General features: G+C 34.1%; 1 protein-coding gene across 1 annotated transcript in view; it reads right to left on the bottom strand.

Annotated features, from left to right (window-relative positions):
- Positions 1-22,135, bottom strand: part of LOC106100367 — a 51,760-nt gene extending 29,625 nt beyond the window's left edge. The window contains exon 1 of the mRNA XM_013279195.1: positions 21,599-22,135. Coding sequence (XP_013134649.1) covers positions 21,599-22,135 — 537 coding nt within the window. The remainder of the gene's footprint in view (positions 1-21,598) is intronic.
- Between the last annotated feature and the right edge of the window lie 389 nt (positions 22,136-22,524).

Here is a 22,524-nt window from a genome sequence, read left to right as displayed (position 1 = left end):
GTCGCTTCGCCATTTTGGCGGATTCAGGTGGCCGCTTGCTCGTTTGCCATCTTATGTTATAAAAAAAACCGCAGCAACAGCTTTACGTTATTGGTTATATCTGGTTGCAAAAGATAACCAATGTAGCAACCGGTAAACATGTGATTGATTATGTAAACATTTAACGCATGTTTTCCAAAGTTCCTATATTCATATTGTGCTGGGATCAATGCGTTGTATTCCATTAGGGTTGTCGGTTGTACGTCCCTGCAGAAACACAAACGAGGAGCGATAAACGTCACGATACGTCACCGTCGCAGCGCGACGTATTAAATAATTCAGACGAGCGACAACGCGTTCGTACCATTTCAAATGGATAAGAACTACAACTATGTCACGAGTAATGCTTGAAGTTATTTCAAGTTGAGCTTTAGTCACAGACGAATGATTTTACTAAATTAAATACATGAAAACATTCACTTACTAGGTTTCGTCCCCGAATCTGTCCGCGTGGAAAAAAAAAATGCAAGAGTAATTAAAAATTAAAACCTTTGTGTTCTTCCAGACTATACTTTACATATATGGCGAATTTCATCGAGATCTGTCCATCAGTTTAGGCTACAATGTCTAACAAACATCCATCCATCTAAACTTTCGCATTTATAATATTAGTATGATTAAAATATTGGAAACAAATCACTAATTTTATCTGTAGTCATACGAACGTAATTGAGTTTTGTAAAACAATCTTTCAAATTGTTCAGTTTGTTTTGAACTTGATAAAAATGTATTTCTATGTTATTGCAAAGAATTCTCTGATGCAATATTTCGCGTGGAAATTCTCTGATGTAAATATGCAATTCTGAAAAAAGCGCCGGAACTTTTAATGTATATTTTGAGATAAATAGAAGAAAATTTTTACTTTCAAACAACAAGAAGTGGAATAAAAGCGAGACCTACTTAATCTTATGTTTTGGACTGATTTAGGATTGAAATGTAAAACCTTTATAAAGTTTTAGTAAAGTTTGCGAACGTTTGGAGAAACATTTTTTAAAATAGTGTAAGTTTACAAATAATAAAGGCCTATTAACATTGAAAAAATCCTGTATTACCCGCATTGGTTTTCTTTTCTGTTATTTTGTGTACTTTTAGGAAAATTCTAAAATATTTATATTTCTAGACAAAACGTTTCTACGTTCTACGTAAATGTGAAATTATACTAGAAAGGTTGCGGTCAAAAGTTGCTGGTTTATTGTCATAAAATTAGTACGTACGACCACAGGCGGCGGCTTTGCGATATATCAGTCTGTTTTATCTCGTGAGACTCGTAAAAGTCAACCAATGCGACAAATGATAAAACCAAGACCGTCTTATGTCCGCCGGCAGATGGCGATATATCGCACTCAAATACGTCAGCAAACCCGCACTGATTCATGACATACTTGCATGGTATCAACAATCATACTAAACATACTTCATACTCATACTTATATTATAAATGCGAAAGTTTAGCTGGACAGATTGATATTTGTTAGAGTTTGTAGCCTAAACAGCTGAACGGATTTCTATGAAATCTGGAAAAACACATAGGCTACTCATCTGAACTCATCTCAACTGAACATTATTTTACCAGATGAAAAAATTGCATAGTAAATACTAACCCAATTTACTGAATATATTCGATTTCCATAAGTTGCCAAAACAGGAATTGGTAATCGCAATCCGCGAATTGATAATGATGTTGAATAGATAAATGCAAATTACAAATCATCCATTGGGTTCTAATTATCCACGAGCGCAGTGCTTTTAAATAGAATTTGGTAAACTTTACGAGGTACATTACAATGAGGTACTTTGACAATTGTTTGATTAATAAAGCAATACAATATGTTAATCAGCAGCAAAAAGGCTTAGTTTACCTCAATATTGTATTGTATTCGGTAATAATATCCATAATTACGCATAAAGTACAGTTTAATTCCATAAATTTGACAATAGATAATATATTTTGCTAGATAGTGTTTGTAAAAGGTTGAAGGATTTTGTATTATCTGTCTTTTCCTTTAAAATGATGTTTTTAAGTTAGTGTTACGGCAGTGTTTTAGTTACATACTATCAGGAAAGCAAGGCCAAGTTCATTCGACTACGTATTAAAATAAGTATAACGTTACAAGTATACTATTTTAAAAGATGCTTTTGTTTCTTCAAATTGTGTGAATGTTTAACCCCCTACTTACACTTGTTCCCGGAGTTAAATAGCGCAGCTTCAAAAACAAAAGCCATTCACGTATTCTCCGTCGCATTTGCCATTCTCTCACGGTCTTACGAAGACGCAGCCTAACACAAAGTAAAGATAACTTTCTTTTTTTATTATTTTGAAACCGATTTTTTTTATTCAAAGCGAAATAGAATTATTGCATTGCTGTAGGTAGGACTGACCCGTGGAAATTAATAAAACTTGATATCTTCCGCCTTTTTATTATTCTTACAAACTCTTCTAAAATTACATCTTTTACTCATCGTATATCTTTTTTCTCTTCATACTAAAACTAATCTAATTTAATAAGAATCTTAAAATATATACGTCGAAATAAATCAAAAATAAAGAAAACCTATCCCCCTCCTTAACCCTACATTGTATTTCTCCTACCCTGCTAATAACATTATCTGCTATACAACAAAAGTATGCAGTATTGCTCCTTACCATGAACTTTCAATAAAAATCATTCTTTATTTATTTCGGAGAACATTTATATTTGGAGATAAACAGCTTCACATCAAATCAAAAATAATGCATTTTCCTCGTAGGATTGCCGTTGTTCAGATATGTGTTACACGTAAATTAATGGAGCGTAGATTTAATTGTCGCCGTGAGTGGCGCGGCGGCGGGAGACGCCGTGATACATCACGACACGAGACTGTTTCTGCTTAATTATTCAACGTCACGGTAACATTGTAACAAATAACTATCATAATTGTATTACGCACAGATATAACATAACGGAACGTAAAAAACTGCTACTTGTGGAGTTGGAAAAACGTACCCAATACAAAATAATGTTAATGATTTTAATCAAATCTATTACTACACATAGTCGTATTTATATTGATGAATTATACAGATTTTGGAATTAAGACTAAATTGTTTTAATATATTTTTGTGAGTAACAATTTGTTATTTACTAAAATGAGCAAGATTACTTCTCTTAATATTGGAACTAACAAAACTATGATTTTTTCTAGAAATACAAAAAATTGTCATAGCGACAGTCTAAAGTAAGTGAGATAAATGAAACTTTGTAAACTGATCACGATCTAACTTCAGTAGTACGTGACGAAAATACACAAAAACTTTGAACTGACTGGCTAATCTTTTAGTAATAATTAATTATTTTTGTCATAATATGCATAATTAATTCAATAACTAGTTGACAAATCATACTTTCGTACTAATATTACTCGTATAAATGCAAAAATTTAGACGGATGGATGTATGTTTGAGTTTGTAGTCTAAACGGCTGAACGGATCTAGTTGAAATTTGGCACAGATGTAGATCATTGTCTGGAAGAACACATAGGCTACTTACTGTTGTTTTTATAATACCACGCGGACAGAGTCGCGTGCGAAAGCTAGTTGAAAATAACATCACATTATCCATAGCGAAAACAAGATTAAAGAGTATGACAAACTTTTCATGTAATAATTACTACAATTCCCGTCAACATAACACAATACTCAAATAGGGTCCCTAAATTATTGTAATGTACAATAGCAACCCTCAATACATAAAAAAACATCATATACTTAGTTCATACGTAACAGTATAAAACATTTTCACTTCAGCTTTTTAACAACAAAATGTTGATGTCAAGGCTAATGTAATATTCGTCATTCCACGTGTGACGTCACGTCAGCCGCGCTGAGCTGCTTATTAAATTTTAAAGCCGCATCAAAACATTTTGTCGACCGCTGTCAAACGAGAAAATCCATTACATGATAACATAGTCTGTTATTTCATACGTTTTGCGTATATAACAATTTGAGGTTAGAGCAGTTATTTAATAAATGAATCAACATAAATAGAAGGCACCTTATTAAACATTTTTTGGGTTTGATTCAAACTTGAATGGAGAATAGGAGAATGCAACGTCAACAAATTCCCTACTCGAGCTTTAAAATGAAAAATTAACCTAATGGAAGAAAAGTTTAATTCTGATAATTCATGATCCGAATATTTCAAGTCGCAATTTATGCAGCGGTCACTAATTTGCACGCTGTGCGGGCAAATGGAATCCACTAGGATTTAGCGAATTGCAAATGTTACGCTCACTGGGTAACGTATTAAATTACGTATCTATTTTTAAATGCTATTAAAATGAATTACGGCTCACAAAAGTTGAATTCTGTGGGCTCTTTATTTTTTTATTGTAGATGCCGCCTACTGCCTAGCATTTCAACACGGCCAGAGAAAACTAAACCTTAACTATATTGGTATACCGGACAAATTCAGATGTACATAAAAGCTCACCGAACAGTAAAGTGGGGAATGTTGAGTTTTTTCTTCTCTACAGAGTATAGATGGTTTAATTTTCTTGTATTTGGACAAATCACGAGTATCCAAGATACATACTGTGTATTATTTCTTTAGTAATGAAAAATGGTTCAAATGTCATGTAGATACTACTACAATTAGGATGGTAACTTCTAAATTTAGGCAGTTATAAGGCAATATTTGATAGGACAAAAATAAATACTAAAGTATATGTGCCGAACAGAATGGGTTCACAATATCCCGAGCCGCGAAATTTAAACTATATGTTCGCCAACGAACATGACGAACTCGTGTCATCCGTACCGAACAGTATACTTAATATCTTATGCGATTTTATCGTTCATAACTGTTTACAACTTCACAGTTTTACAGCAATTGTTGACGTCAATTTTGTCTGTTATAACAAAAATCAATTGCTCTTCTGACTTTTGTAGTCTTATAAACATAAAATCCAGATAGCTGTAGTTATGACTGTCCAAAGCGTTCACATAAAAATGTGATGGCCGCGACGCAATATCCTGGGTCACCTAAATGTCACTACAAAGTTGGACAGGACAGGTCGTCGCTCCATCTAGTACGATGTCGCCCTACATTGCGATACACAGAAACTTCATTGTTCCGACAGTTAACTTTTTTTTTACTTTTAAACGGAGTACATCTAACGACTGATTTATTTAATGCCCCGAACTCTTTCTAAATCGACCATTAGAAAGCGATAGAAATGATAAATAACTTAGCGTACTTTGTAATATCCAAAATATTGTTTTGATTAAACAGCTTAGTGTGTGAACCCTCGTGGCACAGTTAGTCGAACAATAAAGCTAACATACAACGTTCTGCGACTATTTAGTATTCAGTTGCAACAGCAAATGTGGCGTTACTGCGTGCTAAGTAGCAGTATTAACTGCCTAAGAGACTGCGCTGCAACTGCACCATGTTATGAATATTTAGTGTTTCGAAATGACATCGGTGCTGTTCCCATGGCTTATTTCTCCTATTTAAATTTTCTTCAAACATTGTCATTGAAATACTTCGTTCACGTTTCAAACCGTTAAAATAATTATACTATGAAGAAAAGTATAAAAAACCTATTCGTGAAAAATGTATGATTTACCATTGTTATGATAACGTTTCTTTTTAGAAGCCCACAATATCGGCTGTCATATTAATTTCCTTTAATAATATAAATCAGGTCTGTCTTTTGTAACTATAGCATCCAATTTGGGCATCTGCCATATTGGCAAACTCTGAAAGGTAGCAATCCTGATCCTATCAACTGTTGATTTGTATCAAATACAAACATCGTACTGTAGAATAGATGTTTCAGAATTATTTATAGAGACGATCACAGGATTTTTTACAGACTTGATATTTCTTAATCACTTTAGAGGCAATGACGCGGTGACGTGCACATCGAGTCACTAATTCTACAAAAATATAAGCTCAACAAAAATCGTCATGTTATGCGCAATTGTTAACATCAATTGGACTCGATAATTAAATTTCTCGAGTAGCGTACTCATAGAATTGAAATAGAACGAGTTCAATGGATAAACAAAGGGTAAATTGAATTCAGACGAGACCTTTTGTGTCTGCATTAAAAATGGAAAAGTGTATTAGAATGTTGAGGTAAGGTTCATACGACGTATTCGTGACGTACATCACGACATAGACTCACATAAAAACATGTTGGCATCACCTTCGTTCTGTTTAATAAATCTAAGATAGTAATATCATTCCTTACAAGTATTTCGGCAATTGAATTCCGATGTAATATTTCCTACGTTTTATGTCTTCAAAACGGGTTAAGTAAAAAAGATCCATTTATCATAGTCTTATCGAATTGATTCCGCTGTAAATAATCATATCTAGGTATACATTGACTATATGACAAACTAGAACCGTCATCAATCAATTTGGTATAGCCTGAGGTGTTTCTACACTCATAAATTAATTAATTCAGTACTAAAACTGGCACTTTTTAATACGTTAGGCAATGCTTATATAAAAATTCATTTCTATACTAATATTATGAAGAGGAAACATTTATATTTTTGTATGTATTAAAATAACTCAGAAAATCACTATGCCGATTGTAAAAATTCTTTCACCGTTATAAAGGTAATTTATCTGTGAGTAACATAGTTTTTTCTAATTATTGTTTTTGTTATTAATATGATACTTTAGTTTACTTTTATACATATCAATACTCAAATAATATGCTAAATATTGAAAGACAACTTTATATTCCCTTACAATGTCACACTAATTTCCAAGCAGCTATTTATTGACATATTCAACCTTCCCCGGCCTTAATGTGGATGAGGTCAAACGTTAATTTAACCGAAAGGGCACAATGTATTGTCTACTGAGGGATGGATACTAATGGTTATTTAATAATACATAGATAATTAAAAATGAAACCATGTCATAGTCTGACGGTTAGAAATATTTATGATTACTAAGCAAGTCTTTATGTTGTGTTATTACATTTATATATAACTAGCTGTCCCCCACGACTTCGTCGACGCAATATTAAGATAAAAAGTAGCCTATAATATGCCCGTCTATGTCAGCTACCCTTCGTTGAAAGTCCGGTCGAAATTAGCCCAACTGTTTTGGAGATCATTCGGAACAAGCGCGGCTTGCAGAAAAACAGGCAAAAAAAGTAAATGTGATTTTTGTTATCAACAACGCAAATACAACATTTTCCCGAAATCTGGAATTTTTCTTTTGATATTACAGACACTCCAATTTTAGTATTTGTATAAAAGACTAGCGATTGCCCGCGATTCCGTACGCGCGCTATAAAAAAGCTCAGTAAGTGGCCTATGTGTTCTTTCAGACTATGTCCTACATCTGCGATAAATATCTTGATTAAATTTCTAAGTAAAGTACTTTCAGCAGACAACAAACTATAACAAACATGAATCCATCCAAACTTTTGCATTTATAATATTAGTAAGATGATAATATTATTCGATATATCTTTTTTCGCATTATATTACATCGCTGTTAGAGTTATAGAGCTGAAAATTCCTGCTCAGTGTTTGAGAACTCTCAGACGCTAAGATTACGAGAGCACTTAAGAGACGATTATGCGGAAAAAGGGGTGTAAGTTTAGTAAAACTGCCTGCAATTATTCATGTACATATAGTATTTATATAAAGCGTATTCATGTAAAGTTTATATGTTTAATTTATGAGTTGTATGTTATAGAACTTATTACTTTAAAATTAAAGCTTTCAACTTTTATGTTATTCTGGAGTCAGAAATTTCTCTGTTTACATTTCTGTTTTAATTTCATAAAAAGTAAATTATTGGGTTAATATCAAAGTTTACTGTCTTGTTCGTCGGATAAAAAGATGTTGGGCTATCTTGCACAAAATTATCTATGTAGATTCTAATAAACAAGTTTTACATTTGCCTTCTTGATCGAAAAACTTTAAAGCAAACAATAGCGGGTATTGTGGAGGGCGGACACTAAAGCGATCTTTTGTGAGAGCTCAATGAAGTCTGGTCTCACAAAACTTTTAGCACTTTAAACATGTAACGGATTGAAAGGTTTTTTTTTTGTTTTTAAATGTAAATGGCACAAAAATTATAATTTGTCATCGTTTTAAGTGAAAACTGCTACTTTTAAGACTAACCTGTCAATTAGAAGTGAATGTATGCGACTTAAAAAAGTAAGTCTTCATAATCTTAAAAAAACAAAAGAATCATGCTTACATGTTACGAATACATACATATTACCGACTTCTCTTTTTGACAAGTAAAAGGATAAAAACATGTTTCTATAGTAAAGTTAAGTTTTCAAATAATTTAGAGTCACGCCAATGTCCCTCGTTTAAAGGGTAAAAATGATAGACCTATTTATACCGTAATGATGGACGCGATACCAATTGAAGTAGGGTCGCTAAATGTCGAAGAAAATTATGATTATTTATTATTGACGGTTCTTTCAATTACTACTAGCTTTCGGGTTTATATTAACTGGTCGTGACTTCTATATATACATACATCCTGCTGTACATAAGCGCGAAAATAAGCATGCATTTTTATTAACGACGCACTAAGAATATATTTTTGCTTAATGCTATATGAATTATGAAGTACATCTTACGAGCTATTGACCGGAGTATTCGAAAACAAAAAATCATAATTACTCATTTTCTTTGTTGTAATTAAACACTTTTTCTCGCATAATTACCAACCTCCAGACCACTAAGTGCGGTTCAGTTAATCTCCGCAGAAAACAATGTATAAAACAATTTAGCGAAAATTATAAAGCAGAAAATATGTAATTACCAACCCATTATATATATTATTTAATAAATAGCTTTGAGCTTTAAGTTGTAATTAAATAACAAAATTTTATATTCTGTCCATTGAAATCGGACAATATGAAGTTATTATGGTAATAATAAATTCCACTTGACTCCCGTTTTACCTTGTTATATGATTTGTAAAACACAAACGATAGAAAAATACGTTTTCAGTTCATAGGCTTAAGAATAAAAATCGATACCCTGTCTTTTTATGGTTGCTTGGTAATTTTCTACTTAATTAACCACTGGTTATATCTTTGTACAAATTAAATTTTGACGTATCCGAATCACATTGTGAGATCCTTGTTAAACTACATACAAACTGACGTTGTCTAATTCTTGGAATTTACAAAAGTGAAGGTTGAAGTTGTCGGGTTGTCGGGATTAGCAGACAGTTCCCGGCCGCTAACGATTCCCGGCACGTAGCCGAAACAGAATTACCAGCGGCAGGAGAGCGGGAACTCTGCCAACACTCATCATATTAAGGCGCGATGATAATGAACGCGATGTTTCAGTTACTATTTTAATAAACACAACCTTTTTTTACTTTATAGGGGAATCCTTAAAAGAAACTTAATGTCCACATCTTGTACACTTTCATTTCAAAGTAACTAGTAAGAACTAAAAAAACTGTTCTCATTTTCATTACTTCCACACATAAATAATGCAGGAATGAGCCATAAACATTGATTTCCTTTAAGCCTTTATGTAAATTCATACTTTATGTCATGCTGAGCCTGATATAAATGAAAATATATCACCCCATAAAGCAGGCCTTGGTTGTAAAATAATGTTTGCGTCATTTTCCTGAAAACATTTCTTATCGCCGTTTCATGCATAAAAATGTGGGTTAAAACGGCTTATTAAATAAAACTGTAAATAAAAAGTAACACTGACAAACAATTAATCATATTGCAGTCCGTACTAATTGCTTTCGAAGTCGAAAGGCTCCATTATTAAAATGTTCAGAATCGTACAATTGTCACTCGTTTAAAAGTTAAATTACTTCGGTCAGTCGTTTTTCTCGACCAGAGCTTGAATAAAACATAAGTCTTTTTAGCTGTCCTAATGAGCTTGGGTTCTTTGTTTTTCTTGGGGACTGCATAAGTTGTGAATGAAAGTGGGATCAGCAGTGTTGGCGGCGACGGGCGGCGGCGGGCGTTGGATCAAATCGCACTTCATTTGTCCGCGTCAGCCGGCCGCCCCCTTGTGATGGATGACAGCTGACTGCCGACTGCCGGCCTCTCTGCGTAGCCTGCTTTTAATTGATACCGTCATTTTTACGTCAGGATACCATCCTTGGTTAAGCTTTGTTCGCTTTTCCCGCGTATACTCATTTTCATACGTTATATCAAGTAGCTATTTTACGTTTCAAATATTTGCACGATTGCTTTATAAAGCACACCTTTTTGCATAGCTACCTATACGATATTTTTAGCATTTGTTAGCAAAACAAAGTAATGTTTTGAACATAAAGTTCTATCAATAATTATGCTGCGATTGTAAATTATTAGTGTCTCCTTGTTACACCTTTAAATCCAACAATCTTTGTTTAAAACTATAATTTAATTTTGTTTCGAATGTGAAAATGAGTATTAAACATTTAAGTATTTCAATATGAAACAAAATAAAGTCTTTTATAAAGTTGAGCTTACCGGAAATAACGCAGAGTTAATCTTTAAAATGATATCACGCACCTTATAATTTCGGTTTAAACCAATGTATTAAAAAGGACTCTCTACGATAAATTTTAATTGAAATTTACTCATCTCTCAGAAAACATTTCCATTTCACGGCCGAACGCACATTGGTTGCTTCGTAGACCTTATAGCTTTGAATTAAAACCGATTTTTGTATGTTTATTTCCTTCACTCTTGACCTAAAGGTGATTTATTTTCTTCATTAAAATAAATTACCTTCGCACTTATCTTATTACCAAGTAGCTGAACGTGTGGAAATAATTCTTATCTATTTTAAGACTTAATTTAAATTTAATTACACGGTTGTTTATTTTTAACATTAGTAGAAACAATCTATATGTGCAAAACGGTTTATATTAATGTAATAAAATTAAAGGTAACTGGATTAACAAATTAATCCAATAATATCAACAGTAATAAAAAGTCTGCATTTTAAAAACAAACGTTTTTCTTTCTGACACGTGATTCCTAATCGTGCATTGTTCGCAATAACTGTACTATTTATAACAAGAGCCGGACGCGGATATTGTCTATTAGCACGCAATGGAAGTCGCAAACCACACACATTAATACCACGTGCGTACGCTATCGTTTAAAATTGCGTGCTTTGAAATTTTACTGTATTCTGTACCATATAGTGTAACGTTTATAACTGGTGATTACAATTCGTCCGAAAACAGAAGCAATAAAAATTGTTTGTTTTCCCCTACTATATTTTCATTACTGCTGGTTAACGATATTTTTATTGACTTTGTAACTCCAAGCATAATAGGAATAAGTTATTGGTTTTATTACATATGGTAAATAACTCTATCAATTAGACAAATATGTGACGAGCCTAAAGGCGACAGTAAATAAACTTAGAAGTCCTGACATTGAGATTGTCTAATACTATAAATGATGTATTCTTCTAAAAAAAAATAGAAAACAAACACACAGCCTCTATAAGGACATAACAGAAAATTATTGCTTCTTTAAGGATGTATTATAAAATCCAGCAATATTTTAGTAATTACTGTTTTTCACTTTTATGAAAATGGTAATTCAACAACATTTCACTGAAGTTTCGCCACGAATTAACAACATATCATACCAATATCTGTTACACTAATGATCATTAACGTATTATCTCACACGTGTGATAGACGCATGGAATTACGTTATCAATAATTCTCATAATTCAAATTGAGGCTCATAATGTTTAAAGCGAATTTCGAACAGGTTCGTCTGTAACTGATTAAAAATTTATTTACGAATTGTCCATTATATATAAGGTAATTATATGATGTCATGTACAAAATATCGTTATCCAATTTTTCTTTGTGAAACAACTATACTATCTACAAGGGGAGCCAGTTTTAGAATTGCGTAGCTTTTTGTATGTTGTACAAAAACACATCTTTAATGCAGTCGTGCCAACGAATAGAGCGCGAAGTCTACGATGCTCGACCTATATCCAGTAATATCAAATAAAAAAGTTAGCGAACAATTATTCACAATGGAAGTCACTTGTCGCTACGCTCTACGGCATTGCTACGGCAACGCTACGGGCTACGCGGCGGTACCCGTAGCACGTAGCAGGAAATGGAGTTACTCTCACGGTGGATGCAGTATTACTGCCAAAGCCACTAAATGTTAAGATTTAATGCCGTTATATTATAACTTGCTTAAAATAGTTTAAAATAAGTAATTGCTAAAAATCTGATTTAAGGCCGGGACTCAATAACATGTCGATATTCTGTTTGCTTGAGAGAAAAATAGAAATTATTATAAAGGTATAATAAAAACAAATCTAAAACTTTAAGCTTTAGTCTAATGATCTTACTGCATAAAATGTAGTCCAAGCCCGAGCTAAACATTTCGTACCACTTTTTACTCGAGGGCCGCTTTCGTCGGCAAACATATAAATCTTATACTGAAGCGTACTCTTTTTACTAACATACCAAGCGTTAAATACGCTGTCAAATTACTCAGGGAAATTCCGGCTTAAAGTTGAATAAATGAAAGCGGTTATCACAAATTATTTAACTGCAACATTCGGCTCGCGGCCAGCGGGTTGTTCAGTAAATTTCACTAAACTATTCAGGTCGAGAAAACCGCAGCAGTTCAGTTGTTCACAGCTTCAAGTTAAACTTTTAACAATATGAAAAAACAAACTATGATTTCAATGTGTTTCAAAGTTACGTCATTACATGTTATCTAGATATAACATCATATTTTACTTATCTAACAAACAGGTGTACAATTCTTTGTCCAAATATAGACGGCTTAACTTAACATGTTTGTATATTAGGAGTTGATTTAGGTTACAGAGAATAATAAAGTTAGTACCATAGTTAACATTTTAAGTTAGATAATTTAAGTACGGTTTTACAGTAAGGTTGGCAACCCATCTGCGGTTCCTCTGGCGTTGCAGGTGGCAATGGGCGTCGGATCAAATAACGTTAGGCGGTCCATTTCATGTTTGTCCCCTTTTAATAAAAGGAACTGTAACTTTACTATATTGGGCTTAAACAGTAAGTAATAGATGAACATATTTAAGTAATTATGTTTCATAAAGTAAAAAATATATAAAAACCATAAACTGTAAAGACGTTTTGTAGGAATAGGCATTCTGTATCCACATTTGGCCTTACGCGAAACATAATTCATTTTTAATCATATTGCTTATGTTTCAGCTCACGTATTGCTGCCGACATAAAAGTTCACCTGCAAATTGGAAACTGTTCTTGACGCTTAACATTTTTGTAGGTTCACTTTATTACTCCCATATTGTGTGTATTTTTTTAATTAATCGAGATATTACGTAATATTTTAATTATGAAATGGATTATTAAAAATTTATATAGTACTCATGTTAATAAATAAATGAATGCAGGTATTGAATATTCTACGCTTTGTTGCTTCCTATGTTTCCCGATGTGATTCTCTGAATAAATATTTTTCATAGAATTGTTTACAGGTACGTTTGGTGTAAACATCTTTGCAAGTTTTTGTTTTCAGACATAGAAAAACATACCAAAATTCTCATTATTGTTATTTGTTTTAACGTGGGAAATGTTTTTGTTTACAGGTAACTTTAGAACAACGAAATGGAAGGTTCAACTTCGCTCCGAGCGAAGTACTTCAATACGAGTTGGCAACTCGCACAAACTTGGCATTGAGTTATAGATTCCCCAACTGCCTTCCAAACACTTATTTGTTTTGTTCTGTTTGACCGTAAACAGAGATATCCTTTTTTGATTTTATTTACGAATTTATAGCTATGTATAAACATGTATTGTATGATGATACCTAATTTTACATCAACAAATTACAAACATTCTTTATTTGGAAACATTAATATTTTTTTGTAGACCATAGTTTTCGATGTTTCGACTTTTTGTAATAGCATCTAATTGACTAACACTCAGCAATAATCATCATGAAAACAAAATGCTATCGATGTAAAAAGCCGTTACGTGTTAAGTGACCTATCCCTTCGATAACTTTGTATGAATGTGTGTTACCTGAAAGACCGAAGCAATCAATTAGGTCAATACATTCGACAGTCGCGTATACAGTTCCGTTATTCCTGTTTTTTCAGACGGGTAAGACAGTGTGGTAGAGCAGTAAAGTTTGTGCGTTCAAACAACACTGCACTGTGTGTAGCTCTGACGTAATGTTCTACCCTCGTGTGAAACAGGTTTTCCGCTCTTAGTTGTAAAGGGTCGATATCGTCCTGGTAATAAAAAGTCTCAGATGTGGGCCGCGGCCGGTCGCCTTCACGTCCCATCACCTTCCGTCCTACTTTATGATCGTGTGTCCCCGAACCACAATTCATGACCTTTTTCGTTGCTACTTCGCCTTTTACATTAATTAATCCACTTTATTTATGTTAGCTGTTTTCTAATACATTACTTAGATTAATTCTATGAAATTAAGTAAATGTATTAAATATTTTTTTTTAGAATGGAACCTTAGATTATTATGGTACGCTTTATAAAAATATTGTTCTGTCATATAATTCTTAAACCGTAATGTATTGTCCAAAGTTTGATTAAATCTATTAATGAATTTTCATTACTCAACTAATGTAACTGTAAATACAAACAAGCTTTGTTAAAAACACAAAAGTTGAACATTTCAGTATTATAAGTAAAGAAAAACAAGTATTAAAAGCCGTCGTAAGCACACTCAGGTCACAAAGGTCAAATTTCCATCGCCTTTCAAATATTTCAATTTATAGAAAACACCACTAACTTTCAGTACACGTAATCTAATAAACATAAAAGAACGCTTTGCTAGAATTGTCAGGTTCTAATCTCGAGCTATTATCACCGTACCCGACCGTAAATTTATACGCAATGCACATACAAAACAACGACAGAATAAGTAAGACCGGCCAAAATCATTAGGGAACGATTTGCCACCGAACTTAAATAAAACCAATCGGAATTCGCACTGTAAATTGGTCGTTTGTACTCTTAGATTTTGGAAGTGAACCAGTAAATCTGTATAATACTAAATTTTTCATACAATGTTTGTTTCACATATCGTGCACATACGATTGATCTACATAAATATACTGCAAAATATTAGAACAGTGAATTCAAATTACTTCATTTTCACCAGGTTTTTATATATATCTAAGAAATAGTTTGAAATTGTTAATATTGCGCATTTTACTCTCTAATCTCAAGATTCTAACGTATATGTTTATTTTAATTTGTGCGGCTCGTAAGGCACTCCAGGTCAACTGGCAGCGACAGCGGAGGCTGCACGTAGCCTGCACGAAATTATCTGGCCCGAGAGAGCCTGCCGCGGGCGGCTCGGGATAAATATAAAAAAGAAAATAACTTACGCAAGCTTAAGCCAAGCACAAATGTTTTTTTACATAAACTTACTTAAAACGGCTTTTAATAAAATGCTCATTCTACGATGCTTTTGTCTCTGGTATTTAAAAGTAAGCACATACTTTTCTTTTTAATAGTAAAAACAGGAAAAGACGAATTTTAATGAAACGAGTGGTTACACCGCCGTCTCTAGATGTAAATATATTAGGTAGAAAGACGAGCATTAGCAGAGACAGCGTGCTGCTGCTGTAACTTCGGCGACCTCAAGCCACACGATATTAAAACTATAAAGTGTGGCTTGTGACCGATTCAAACATCCTTTACGACTTACCTCCGCCTCGTATGTACAACTTTATCTTTAGACTTTTCCAGCATATTTGTTACACCGACTCAGTTTATTTTCAAAACTTTCTACTGAAAACGTTACGTAAAACACATGAAATAAGGAAACTTAGCACGTCATAAAAGATAAGAGATCTCATTTACGCACCAGATAAAAACAACAAAGTTTTTTTTTCGTCGGCTTTCGCGAAATTAATATTTTGACGACGTCTAGCGGCGCCGTCAAAAGGCATATGAAAACGAGATTCAGGTCGAATTTGCCCTTCTAATGGAGATGAGGCTTAAAAAAATGTATTTAGATGTAAGATGGAAAAGGATATGTGTGTTTATGAGGTTCCTGAGGGACGTGCGCGTTGAACTTACCGTAGTAAGTGCGTCTAAGCAAGAAGGTGAACATAAAATGACTAAGTTATCGCTCTCGGAAGACATATGTAAACACTCGTAAAAGCCTGAATGGAGCATCTTATATGAAAATAATCAAGAGCAAATCGATGTTTGTTCAATTTCATTTCCTTATATTACTATAGCGATAAAGTGAGAACAATAAAACAAATTGGATACTCGAACGTATCAGTAATGTTCCGATAAGAAATAAATTACACGTATTCATTTATTGCACAATACAAATAACGGAATAACCGTATTTTTATTTTACTATTTTAATAAAGAATGAGTGAAGGTAAACGAGAAAATGAATGATATTTTGTGTTATGCCAGCTGACCAGACAGATGTTATTCTGTCCAAATTTCATTAAATATATTTGTGAATTTATGAAAAAGCTTTGTGAAAATGTAAACAAAGTTAAAATATTATAGACTTATATTATTTGAATTCTACGATTAATCTGAAATTTTACACATTTTTGGTGTTATATTTTAGTTTTTCGTCTTTGTCACAGAGATGTTTCTTACGACAGAATACGATCTCAATACATCTACGACTATTATAAGCTTATCTTAATCAATAGAATCGAGCATAATGAGCATGATGTGACTTAAGTTTATCGCTTGGTTTATATAATAGTATAGAGTAAAAACGCAATCAACTGGTAACACAATGTTTACACGTACGTATTTACATTTTGTGTAGTCGTAATACATAGACTACATTTAGCAAAGAATAAAAGCGTCGACAACAGTTGACCGCGAACGGTAAAAACAGAAAAATGCTCTCGACTTAAAGTGCCGCTCCGTGCGATACTTTTGCATATCGGCATACCAAAGAGTTTGTACGTGTATATTCTCTAGGTGCCTACATCGCGACACACGGGGCACTACGCTGAAGGCAAGTTCGCAATAAGCGAAGACTTCTGAATGCTAACGCGCTGCATGCTACGTTAAACTTTACTTCTTTTGGATAATAAGATAAAACTTTACCAACTAACTTAAAACATTCTGCACTTGAAATTCAATGTGAACTTACCTTACATGTTACGCATATTGGTGATAAAAAATTATTCACTTTTAAAGATTTTATAATTAGTTTCAATATATTATCAGTTACGAGACTCCTTGACAATAATATGCCGTATAAAAGAAAAGCTAAATTTAATAAAATCCCAAAGCAATATGTATTATAAGCAGAGTAATTCTTCATACTATAAAAGTAAAAGCCTTCTTATACTAGGCTTAAACTGTACACACTTTAAAACGTATCACCATTTCATCATCATTATCATCATCATCATCATCTCCTTATCCTACTCCCGTAGGGTCGGCGCAGCAGGTTTTTGTCCTCCACATAACTCTATCATACGTCATCTCAGTCATCACTCCCTTTTTGACCATGTCACCTTTTACACAATCCATCCATCTGTTTCTAGGTCTACCTCCACCGATGTACCCTTCCACACTCATAACTAACGTTCTCCTTGTAACATGCGATTAATCCCTCCTCATAACATGCCCATACCATGCTAACCTTTTACTGCTTACCTTCTCTACTACGGGGGCTACTCTCAAATTTCAATAAGTAAATCTCAATCACATCCCAAACGTTAAGCTTTTATCGCAATACGTATGCAACCTGAGACCTATCTGAAATCCCTATGATCTATTTCAGATAACTGATTTAAAATTCTGGATTCACATTAAAATTCAAGCAAACTTGGTACAAGTTGGTATCGTGCGAAGTTCCTTAATGAATTAGTAAATTTTCGAAGACCGAATGTCACTAACCGTCACGTAACCGCGTAAAATCCTTCCATTAGACGTTGTTTACTTAGACAACGCGCAAATCTTGGAAGGTCGACTCACGAAAATGCCCAATGAATATGCGATGACACAAACCGTACACAGTTTTTCCATTTAGATGTACTATAATGAAAAACTCACGCTCACGCCCCGTATTGTTTTTTTGCAGACAAAACATTTGCATGCTAAATGTATTTGTCCTTGATTACGAACAAGCTCAACATAAATATACCCTGATCCTTGTGATAATAACACAAAAATATAATTTTGATACAGAAACGAAAAATTTGGTGTGGGAACATATTGCATTGCATTCAGAGTAGGTACGCTACCGATTATAATAAAATCCAGTATCAAATATAAGTTATCTTGAAAAATAATCAAAGGGCAATCTAATTACAAAGCAACATCTGTACTGATGTCATAAAGAGGAGAGATTTTTATTTTGAATTGGACCGACTCAAAAACTACTGAACCGATTTCAAAAAATCTTTCACTTTTAAAAAGCTACGTTATCAGTGAGTAATATAGGCTGTATTTTTTCTATTTTTTTAATTTCACGCGGGCGAAGTCGCGATCGCGCAATCTTACATTATACAATATTTAGATATATTTTTTTCCACAAGTAAATAGGTAAGTAATGTAATTGTAATTTGTGGTATTTTTAATATCATTTTCAAGATTTATAAATTCTACAAATTGACAAATAGTGAAAAGAGATAAGTAGAAGTGTATCATATTGTTTAAACTTTCATATTATCTTGTAATTGTGATCGCTGTTTTTATAGCTGGCGACTGCTCTTGTCTGTTGTTACTTAGTTCGTAAACAATAGGCACAAAGGGAGCTCCGAGAGCGAGCGGAATCTTAAACGTTACAAAGTTAAAAAGATTGCGATTAAGTCAATAAAAAGTTTAATTAACGAAACATTTATAAATTGTATTCCTTAGTCTGTACATTGTTTATGCAGCATTTCATTTGAAGGAAAAAGAGCACGATTTGTACGTATAAATAAATAATATCTTACACAGAATGCTGCTAAATTGGATTAGAAAAAATCAGGATATCTTTTTAAAAATTTATTCCTTTGTCTTTACGTTATCCTTATACTAACCACATAAATAATAAAATTATGTTTCAACATAAAACATTATACTGCTCTCGTTGTTAACGTTTTGTTACTAACGCACACTCAGAAAATTCAAATGAAATTGCACTATTTTTTGCTGTTGAAAAGAGCACTAATTTTCTGGTTCAAAAAATATTGTTGAAAGGTGACACGTTTTCCATTCTAACTGTGATAGAAGCGGCAAAATAGCAGCGCGCAGTGGCGCAGAGAGAGCGTGATTTGTATTTACCGGCGGTAGTTTTTCCGCCGGGAGGATGCGCCGCGCCGCCGTTCAACACGCCGGTCGAACTAACGAACCATTCCATACCTACCCACTGGACTGAAATATTACTTCCGATTATGTTAAAGCCTCCAATTCATAACGTTTTACTTACGCTACAATAATCAATAATAACCCACCAGATGCTGCAACAAACCTTGTTCATATTTAATTTTATTTTGAATCGTCAAAAAGATGTTATCAAACAAAAACTGAGCGAGATTTAGTACAAATAAGAGTTGGAGATAAAAGAATGATAAAAGTTCGAACGTGTTTCTCGAACTTTATTAAAACAGGGCGCAAGCTCCGTGCTTAAATCCTGTCATGGCAAGTTGCCTCAGCATTTCGGAATAAAAAGCGGATATTTAAAACATCGTGGCATCTACACGCTAGGCGCGGTGGGTGGCTAAATGCCAAATGAGTTTTGCGATGTAGTCCTCTTATGAAGAGGCAGATAGTGAACTGTTGTAACCTAAACATTCAGGTATACAACCCTTTACATTCGAGAGCGATTAATGTTAATTTAAGCTAGTGCAGTGTTCGCCTAGATAATCGGCGAATCCGTAAATGTTACGAGGAGTACAGCTAGCAACTTAAGATAACGCTGCGCTTTCTTTATTCAGTAATTTGGCACGTCTAACGGAAAGTTCTCAAGCAATTCAGAGCAAGGCACTTGATGAGTCTCGTATTAGATGTAGGCATCTTTTTGTATATCTTTTTAGAATTTCATAAGCTAAAACGCGACTTTTTCTTGATGGACATTCCGTCAGGTCCTAATTACGTCATCCCAGTAATAATTAAATGATTTTATTACATTCAAATTTATTAAAAAAAAAAAACAAGATTTCAGCCACCAAATAAATGTTACGCTTAAAACACACAGTTAATTCACGTAGTATGCACCTAAGCAAATAAAAAGTTAGATAAATTTTTTGAGCCAAATGGGTTACAATTTTTCCTCGGCCGTGTCATAAAACGTAGAGGTAATTTCAGGCGAGTGCAATTTATATTTTGCAGGCAACAGTTCCAGCGGCGAGCTGTGAATAAAGTCTTCGCCACTTGCACTCACTCGACCACTCCATACAAACAAACGTACAATTTGCTTTGTTCTATAATTTGAATATATTTATCTATGTTACCACTACATTAACATCACATAAACGTTTCCATTTGTCCATCAACACATTTCTCACGGCACGATCCTGATTACAAAATATTCGAATTTTTAAGTTCATGTTCGCATTTTACACGAATTCGTCGAAATCAAGAAACGATAATCGAATAGTAAAAAAGTTATACTTAAATATGCAGTTCTGCTTGATATAATTTAGAGTTGCTTAATACTACAAAATTATAATAACAATTGAAACTGATTAAAAATTAGGACCTTTTAAAAAAATTATGTCACAATTCTAAATGTTCATACTTTAATTGATGTTAAGTTTAACAAAGTAAATTAAAATTAAATTTTTAAACCAAAAATAATACAGTAACAATGTCAGTTACAAAGACTTTTCTCACGTACTACGCTCCAAAACTTTCAAACAACTATCAGTTGTCTGTAGCACTCAGATTTTACTAGAACTATATTTTTCTACAAATTTGTTTCCGAAGGGATATGCACGAATGGTATAAAATGGCTAATGGCTTGAACATTAAAAAGATTAGAGAATCGAATTGGTAAATTTAATTGTTTTCAAAACATCACATTACTTTTATTGTTATTTGATGTATCTGTTATAAAATTCCACTTAATCATAACCTAAAGACAAAAAGAAATTCAAAGATATTTTAAATTGTAATAGGGCTCGGTATAAACCTTGGTACTGAATGCTTAATAGTATAAGATTAACTTGCACTGGTCATCATCCACTTGCCCTTATCCCTTATGGAGGGTCGGCACAGTATGTGCTGCTCTTCCATACATCTCTATCAGCCGTCATATCTGAATCCTCTCCTTTCTTAAGCATATCTTCCTTCACACAATCCATCCATACTTTCTTCGGTCTTCCTCTTCCTTTGTAGCCATCCACATTCAATCTCAACACTTTCTGGTTTATGTCCCCATCATTTCGTCGCATAATATGTCCATACCACGCTAACCTTTTGCTTCTCAATTTCTCCACCACTGGCGCTACTTTCAAACTTCCTCTAATGTACACATTCTTAACTTTATCCAATCTTGTCACACCACACATCCATCTTAACATACGCATCTCAGCCACATGCAATCTCCTTTCATCCGCAACTTTGGTGGCCCAGCATTCAGATCCATACAATACGACAGGTCTTATGATGGACTTGTAGATCTGTCCCTTAAGCCTAAGAGGCATTCTTGGATCACAAGTCACACCAGTAACCTGTCGCCATTTCATCCAACCTGCATTTATTCGGCTTTTTACGTCTCGGTCAACGCCACCGTCGGACTGGACTAGAGAACCGAGGTACTTAAAGTCGGAGCAGGTTGGTAGAGGCACACCATTTAAGGCGATTGGAGAGAAGCTGGTCGGACCGCCAAAATCGCAAAACAAATGTTCAGTTTTGGTCCTGCTGATTTTAAGACCAGCTCCCTCCAATTTAACCCGCCATTCTTCCAACCTGCTCTGTACCTCGCATTCATCCTCCCCGACAAGCACGATGTCATCGGCATAAAGCATACACCAGGGTGCCTCCTCCTGTATGTTTAATGTCAAAGCATCCATTACCAGGAGGAACAGATACGGGCTTAAAGCCGACCCCTGGTGTAAACCCACCGAGACACCGAACATGTCACTATCGCCAGCAGCGGACCGGACGTATGTACTGGCTCGCCAGTACATGGCCTGAATAAGCTGCAGGTATTTCCCAGGCACTCCTTTTACTTTCAAAGCCCACTTTTAACTTTTAACTTGCACTGGTAATATTGTTTATTCGCGCTTGAGCGTTGTCATCATTTACAGAAGAGTTGTTATTACAATAATAAAGTTTGCTTGCGCATTCAGTTAGAGCAACGACGAGCAAGACAAACTTACAGGACAATAATCTAGTAGCATACAAGAGGCGTTGGATTCCGCAGCATTTCCATTATTTACCGCGCCGGTTTGCGCCGGTTTGCGCCCGCTCTCAGACAAATGAATTGAACAATAAAGCGGCGAACGGCCGTCAACTTTTCCTTAATGAAACTTTTTGATAACTAACTGAAACGGGGCCACTGAAGTTCTGACACGCC

Source organism: Papilio polytes, unplaced genomic scaffold (assembly GCF_000836215.1).
Source record: "Papilio polytes unplaced genomic scaffold, Ppol_1.0 DF824047.1, whole genome shotgun sequence".
In the NCBI taxonomy this organism is placed as follows: Eukaryota; Metazoa; Arthropoda; class Insecta; order Lepidoptera; family Papilionidae; genus Papilio; species Papilio polytes.
Note: the sequence above shows the minus strand (reverse complement) of the source record. Positions and strands in the feature narration are given on the sequence as shown.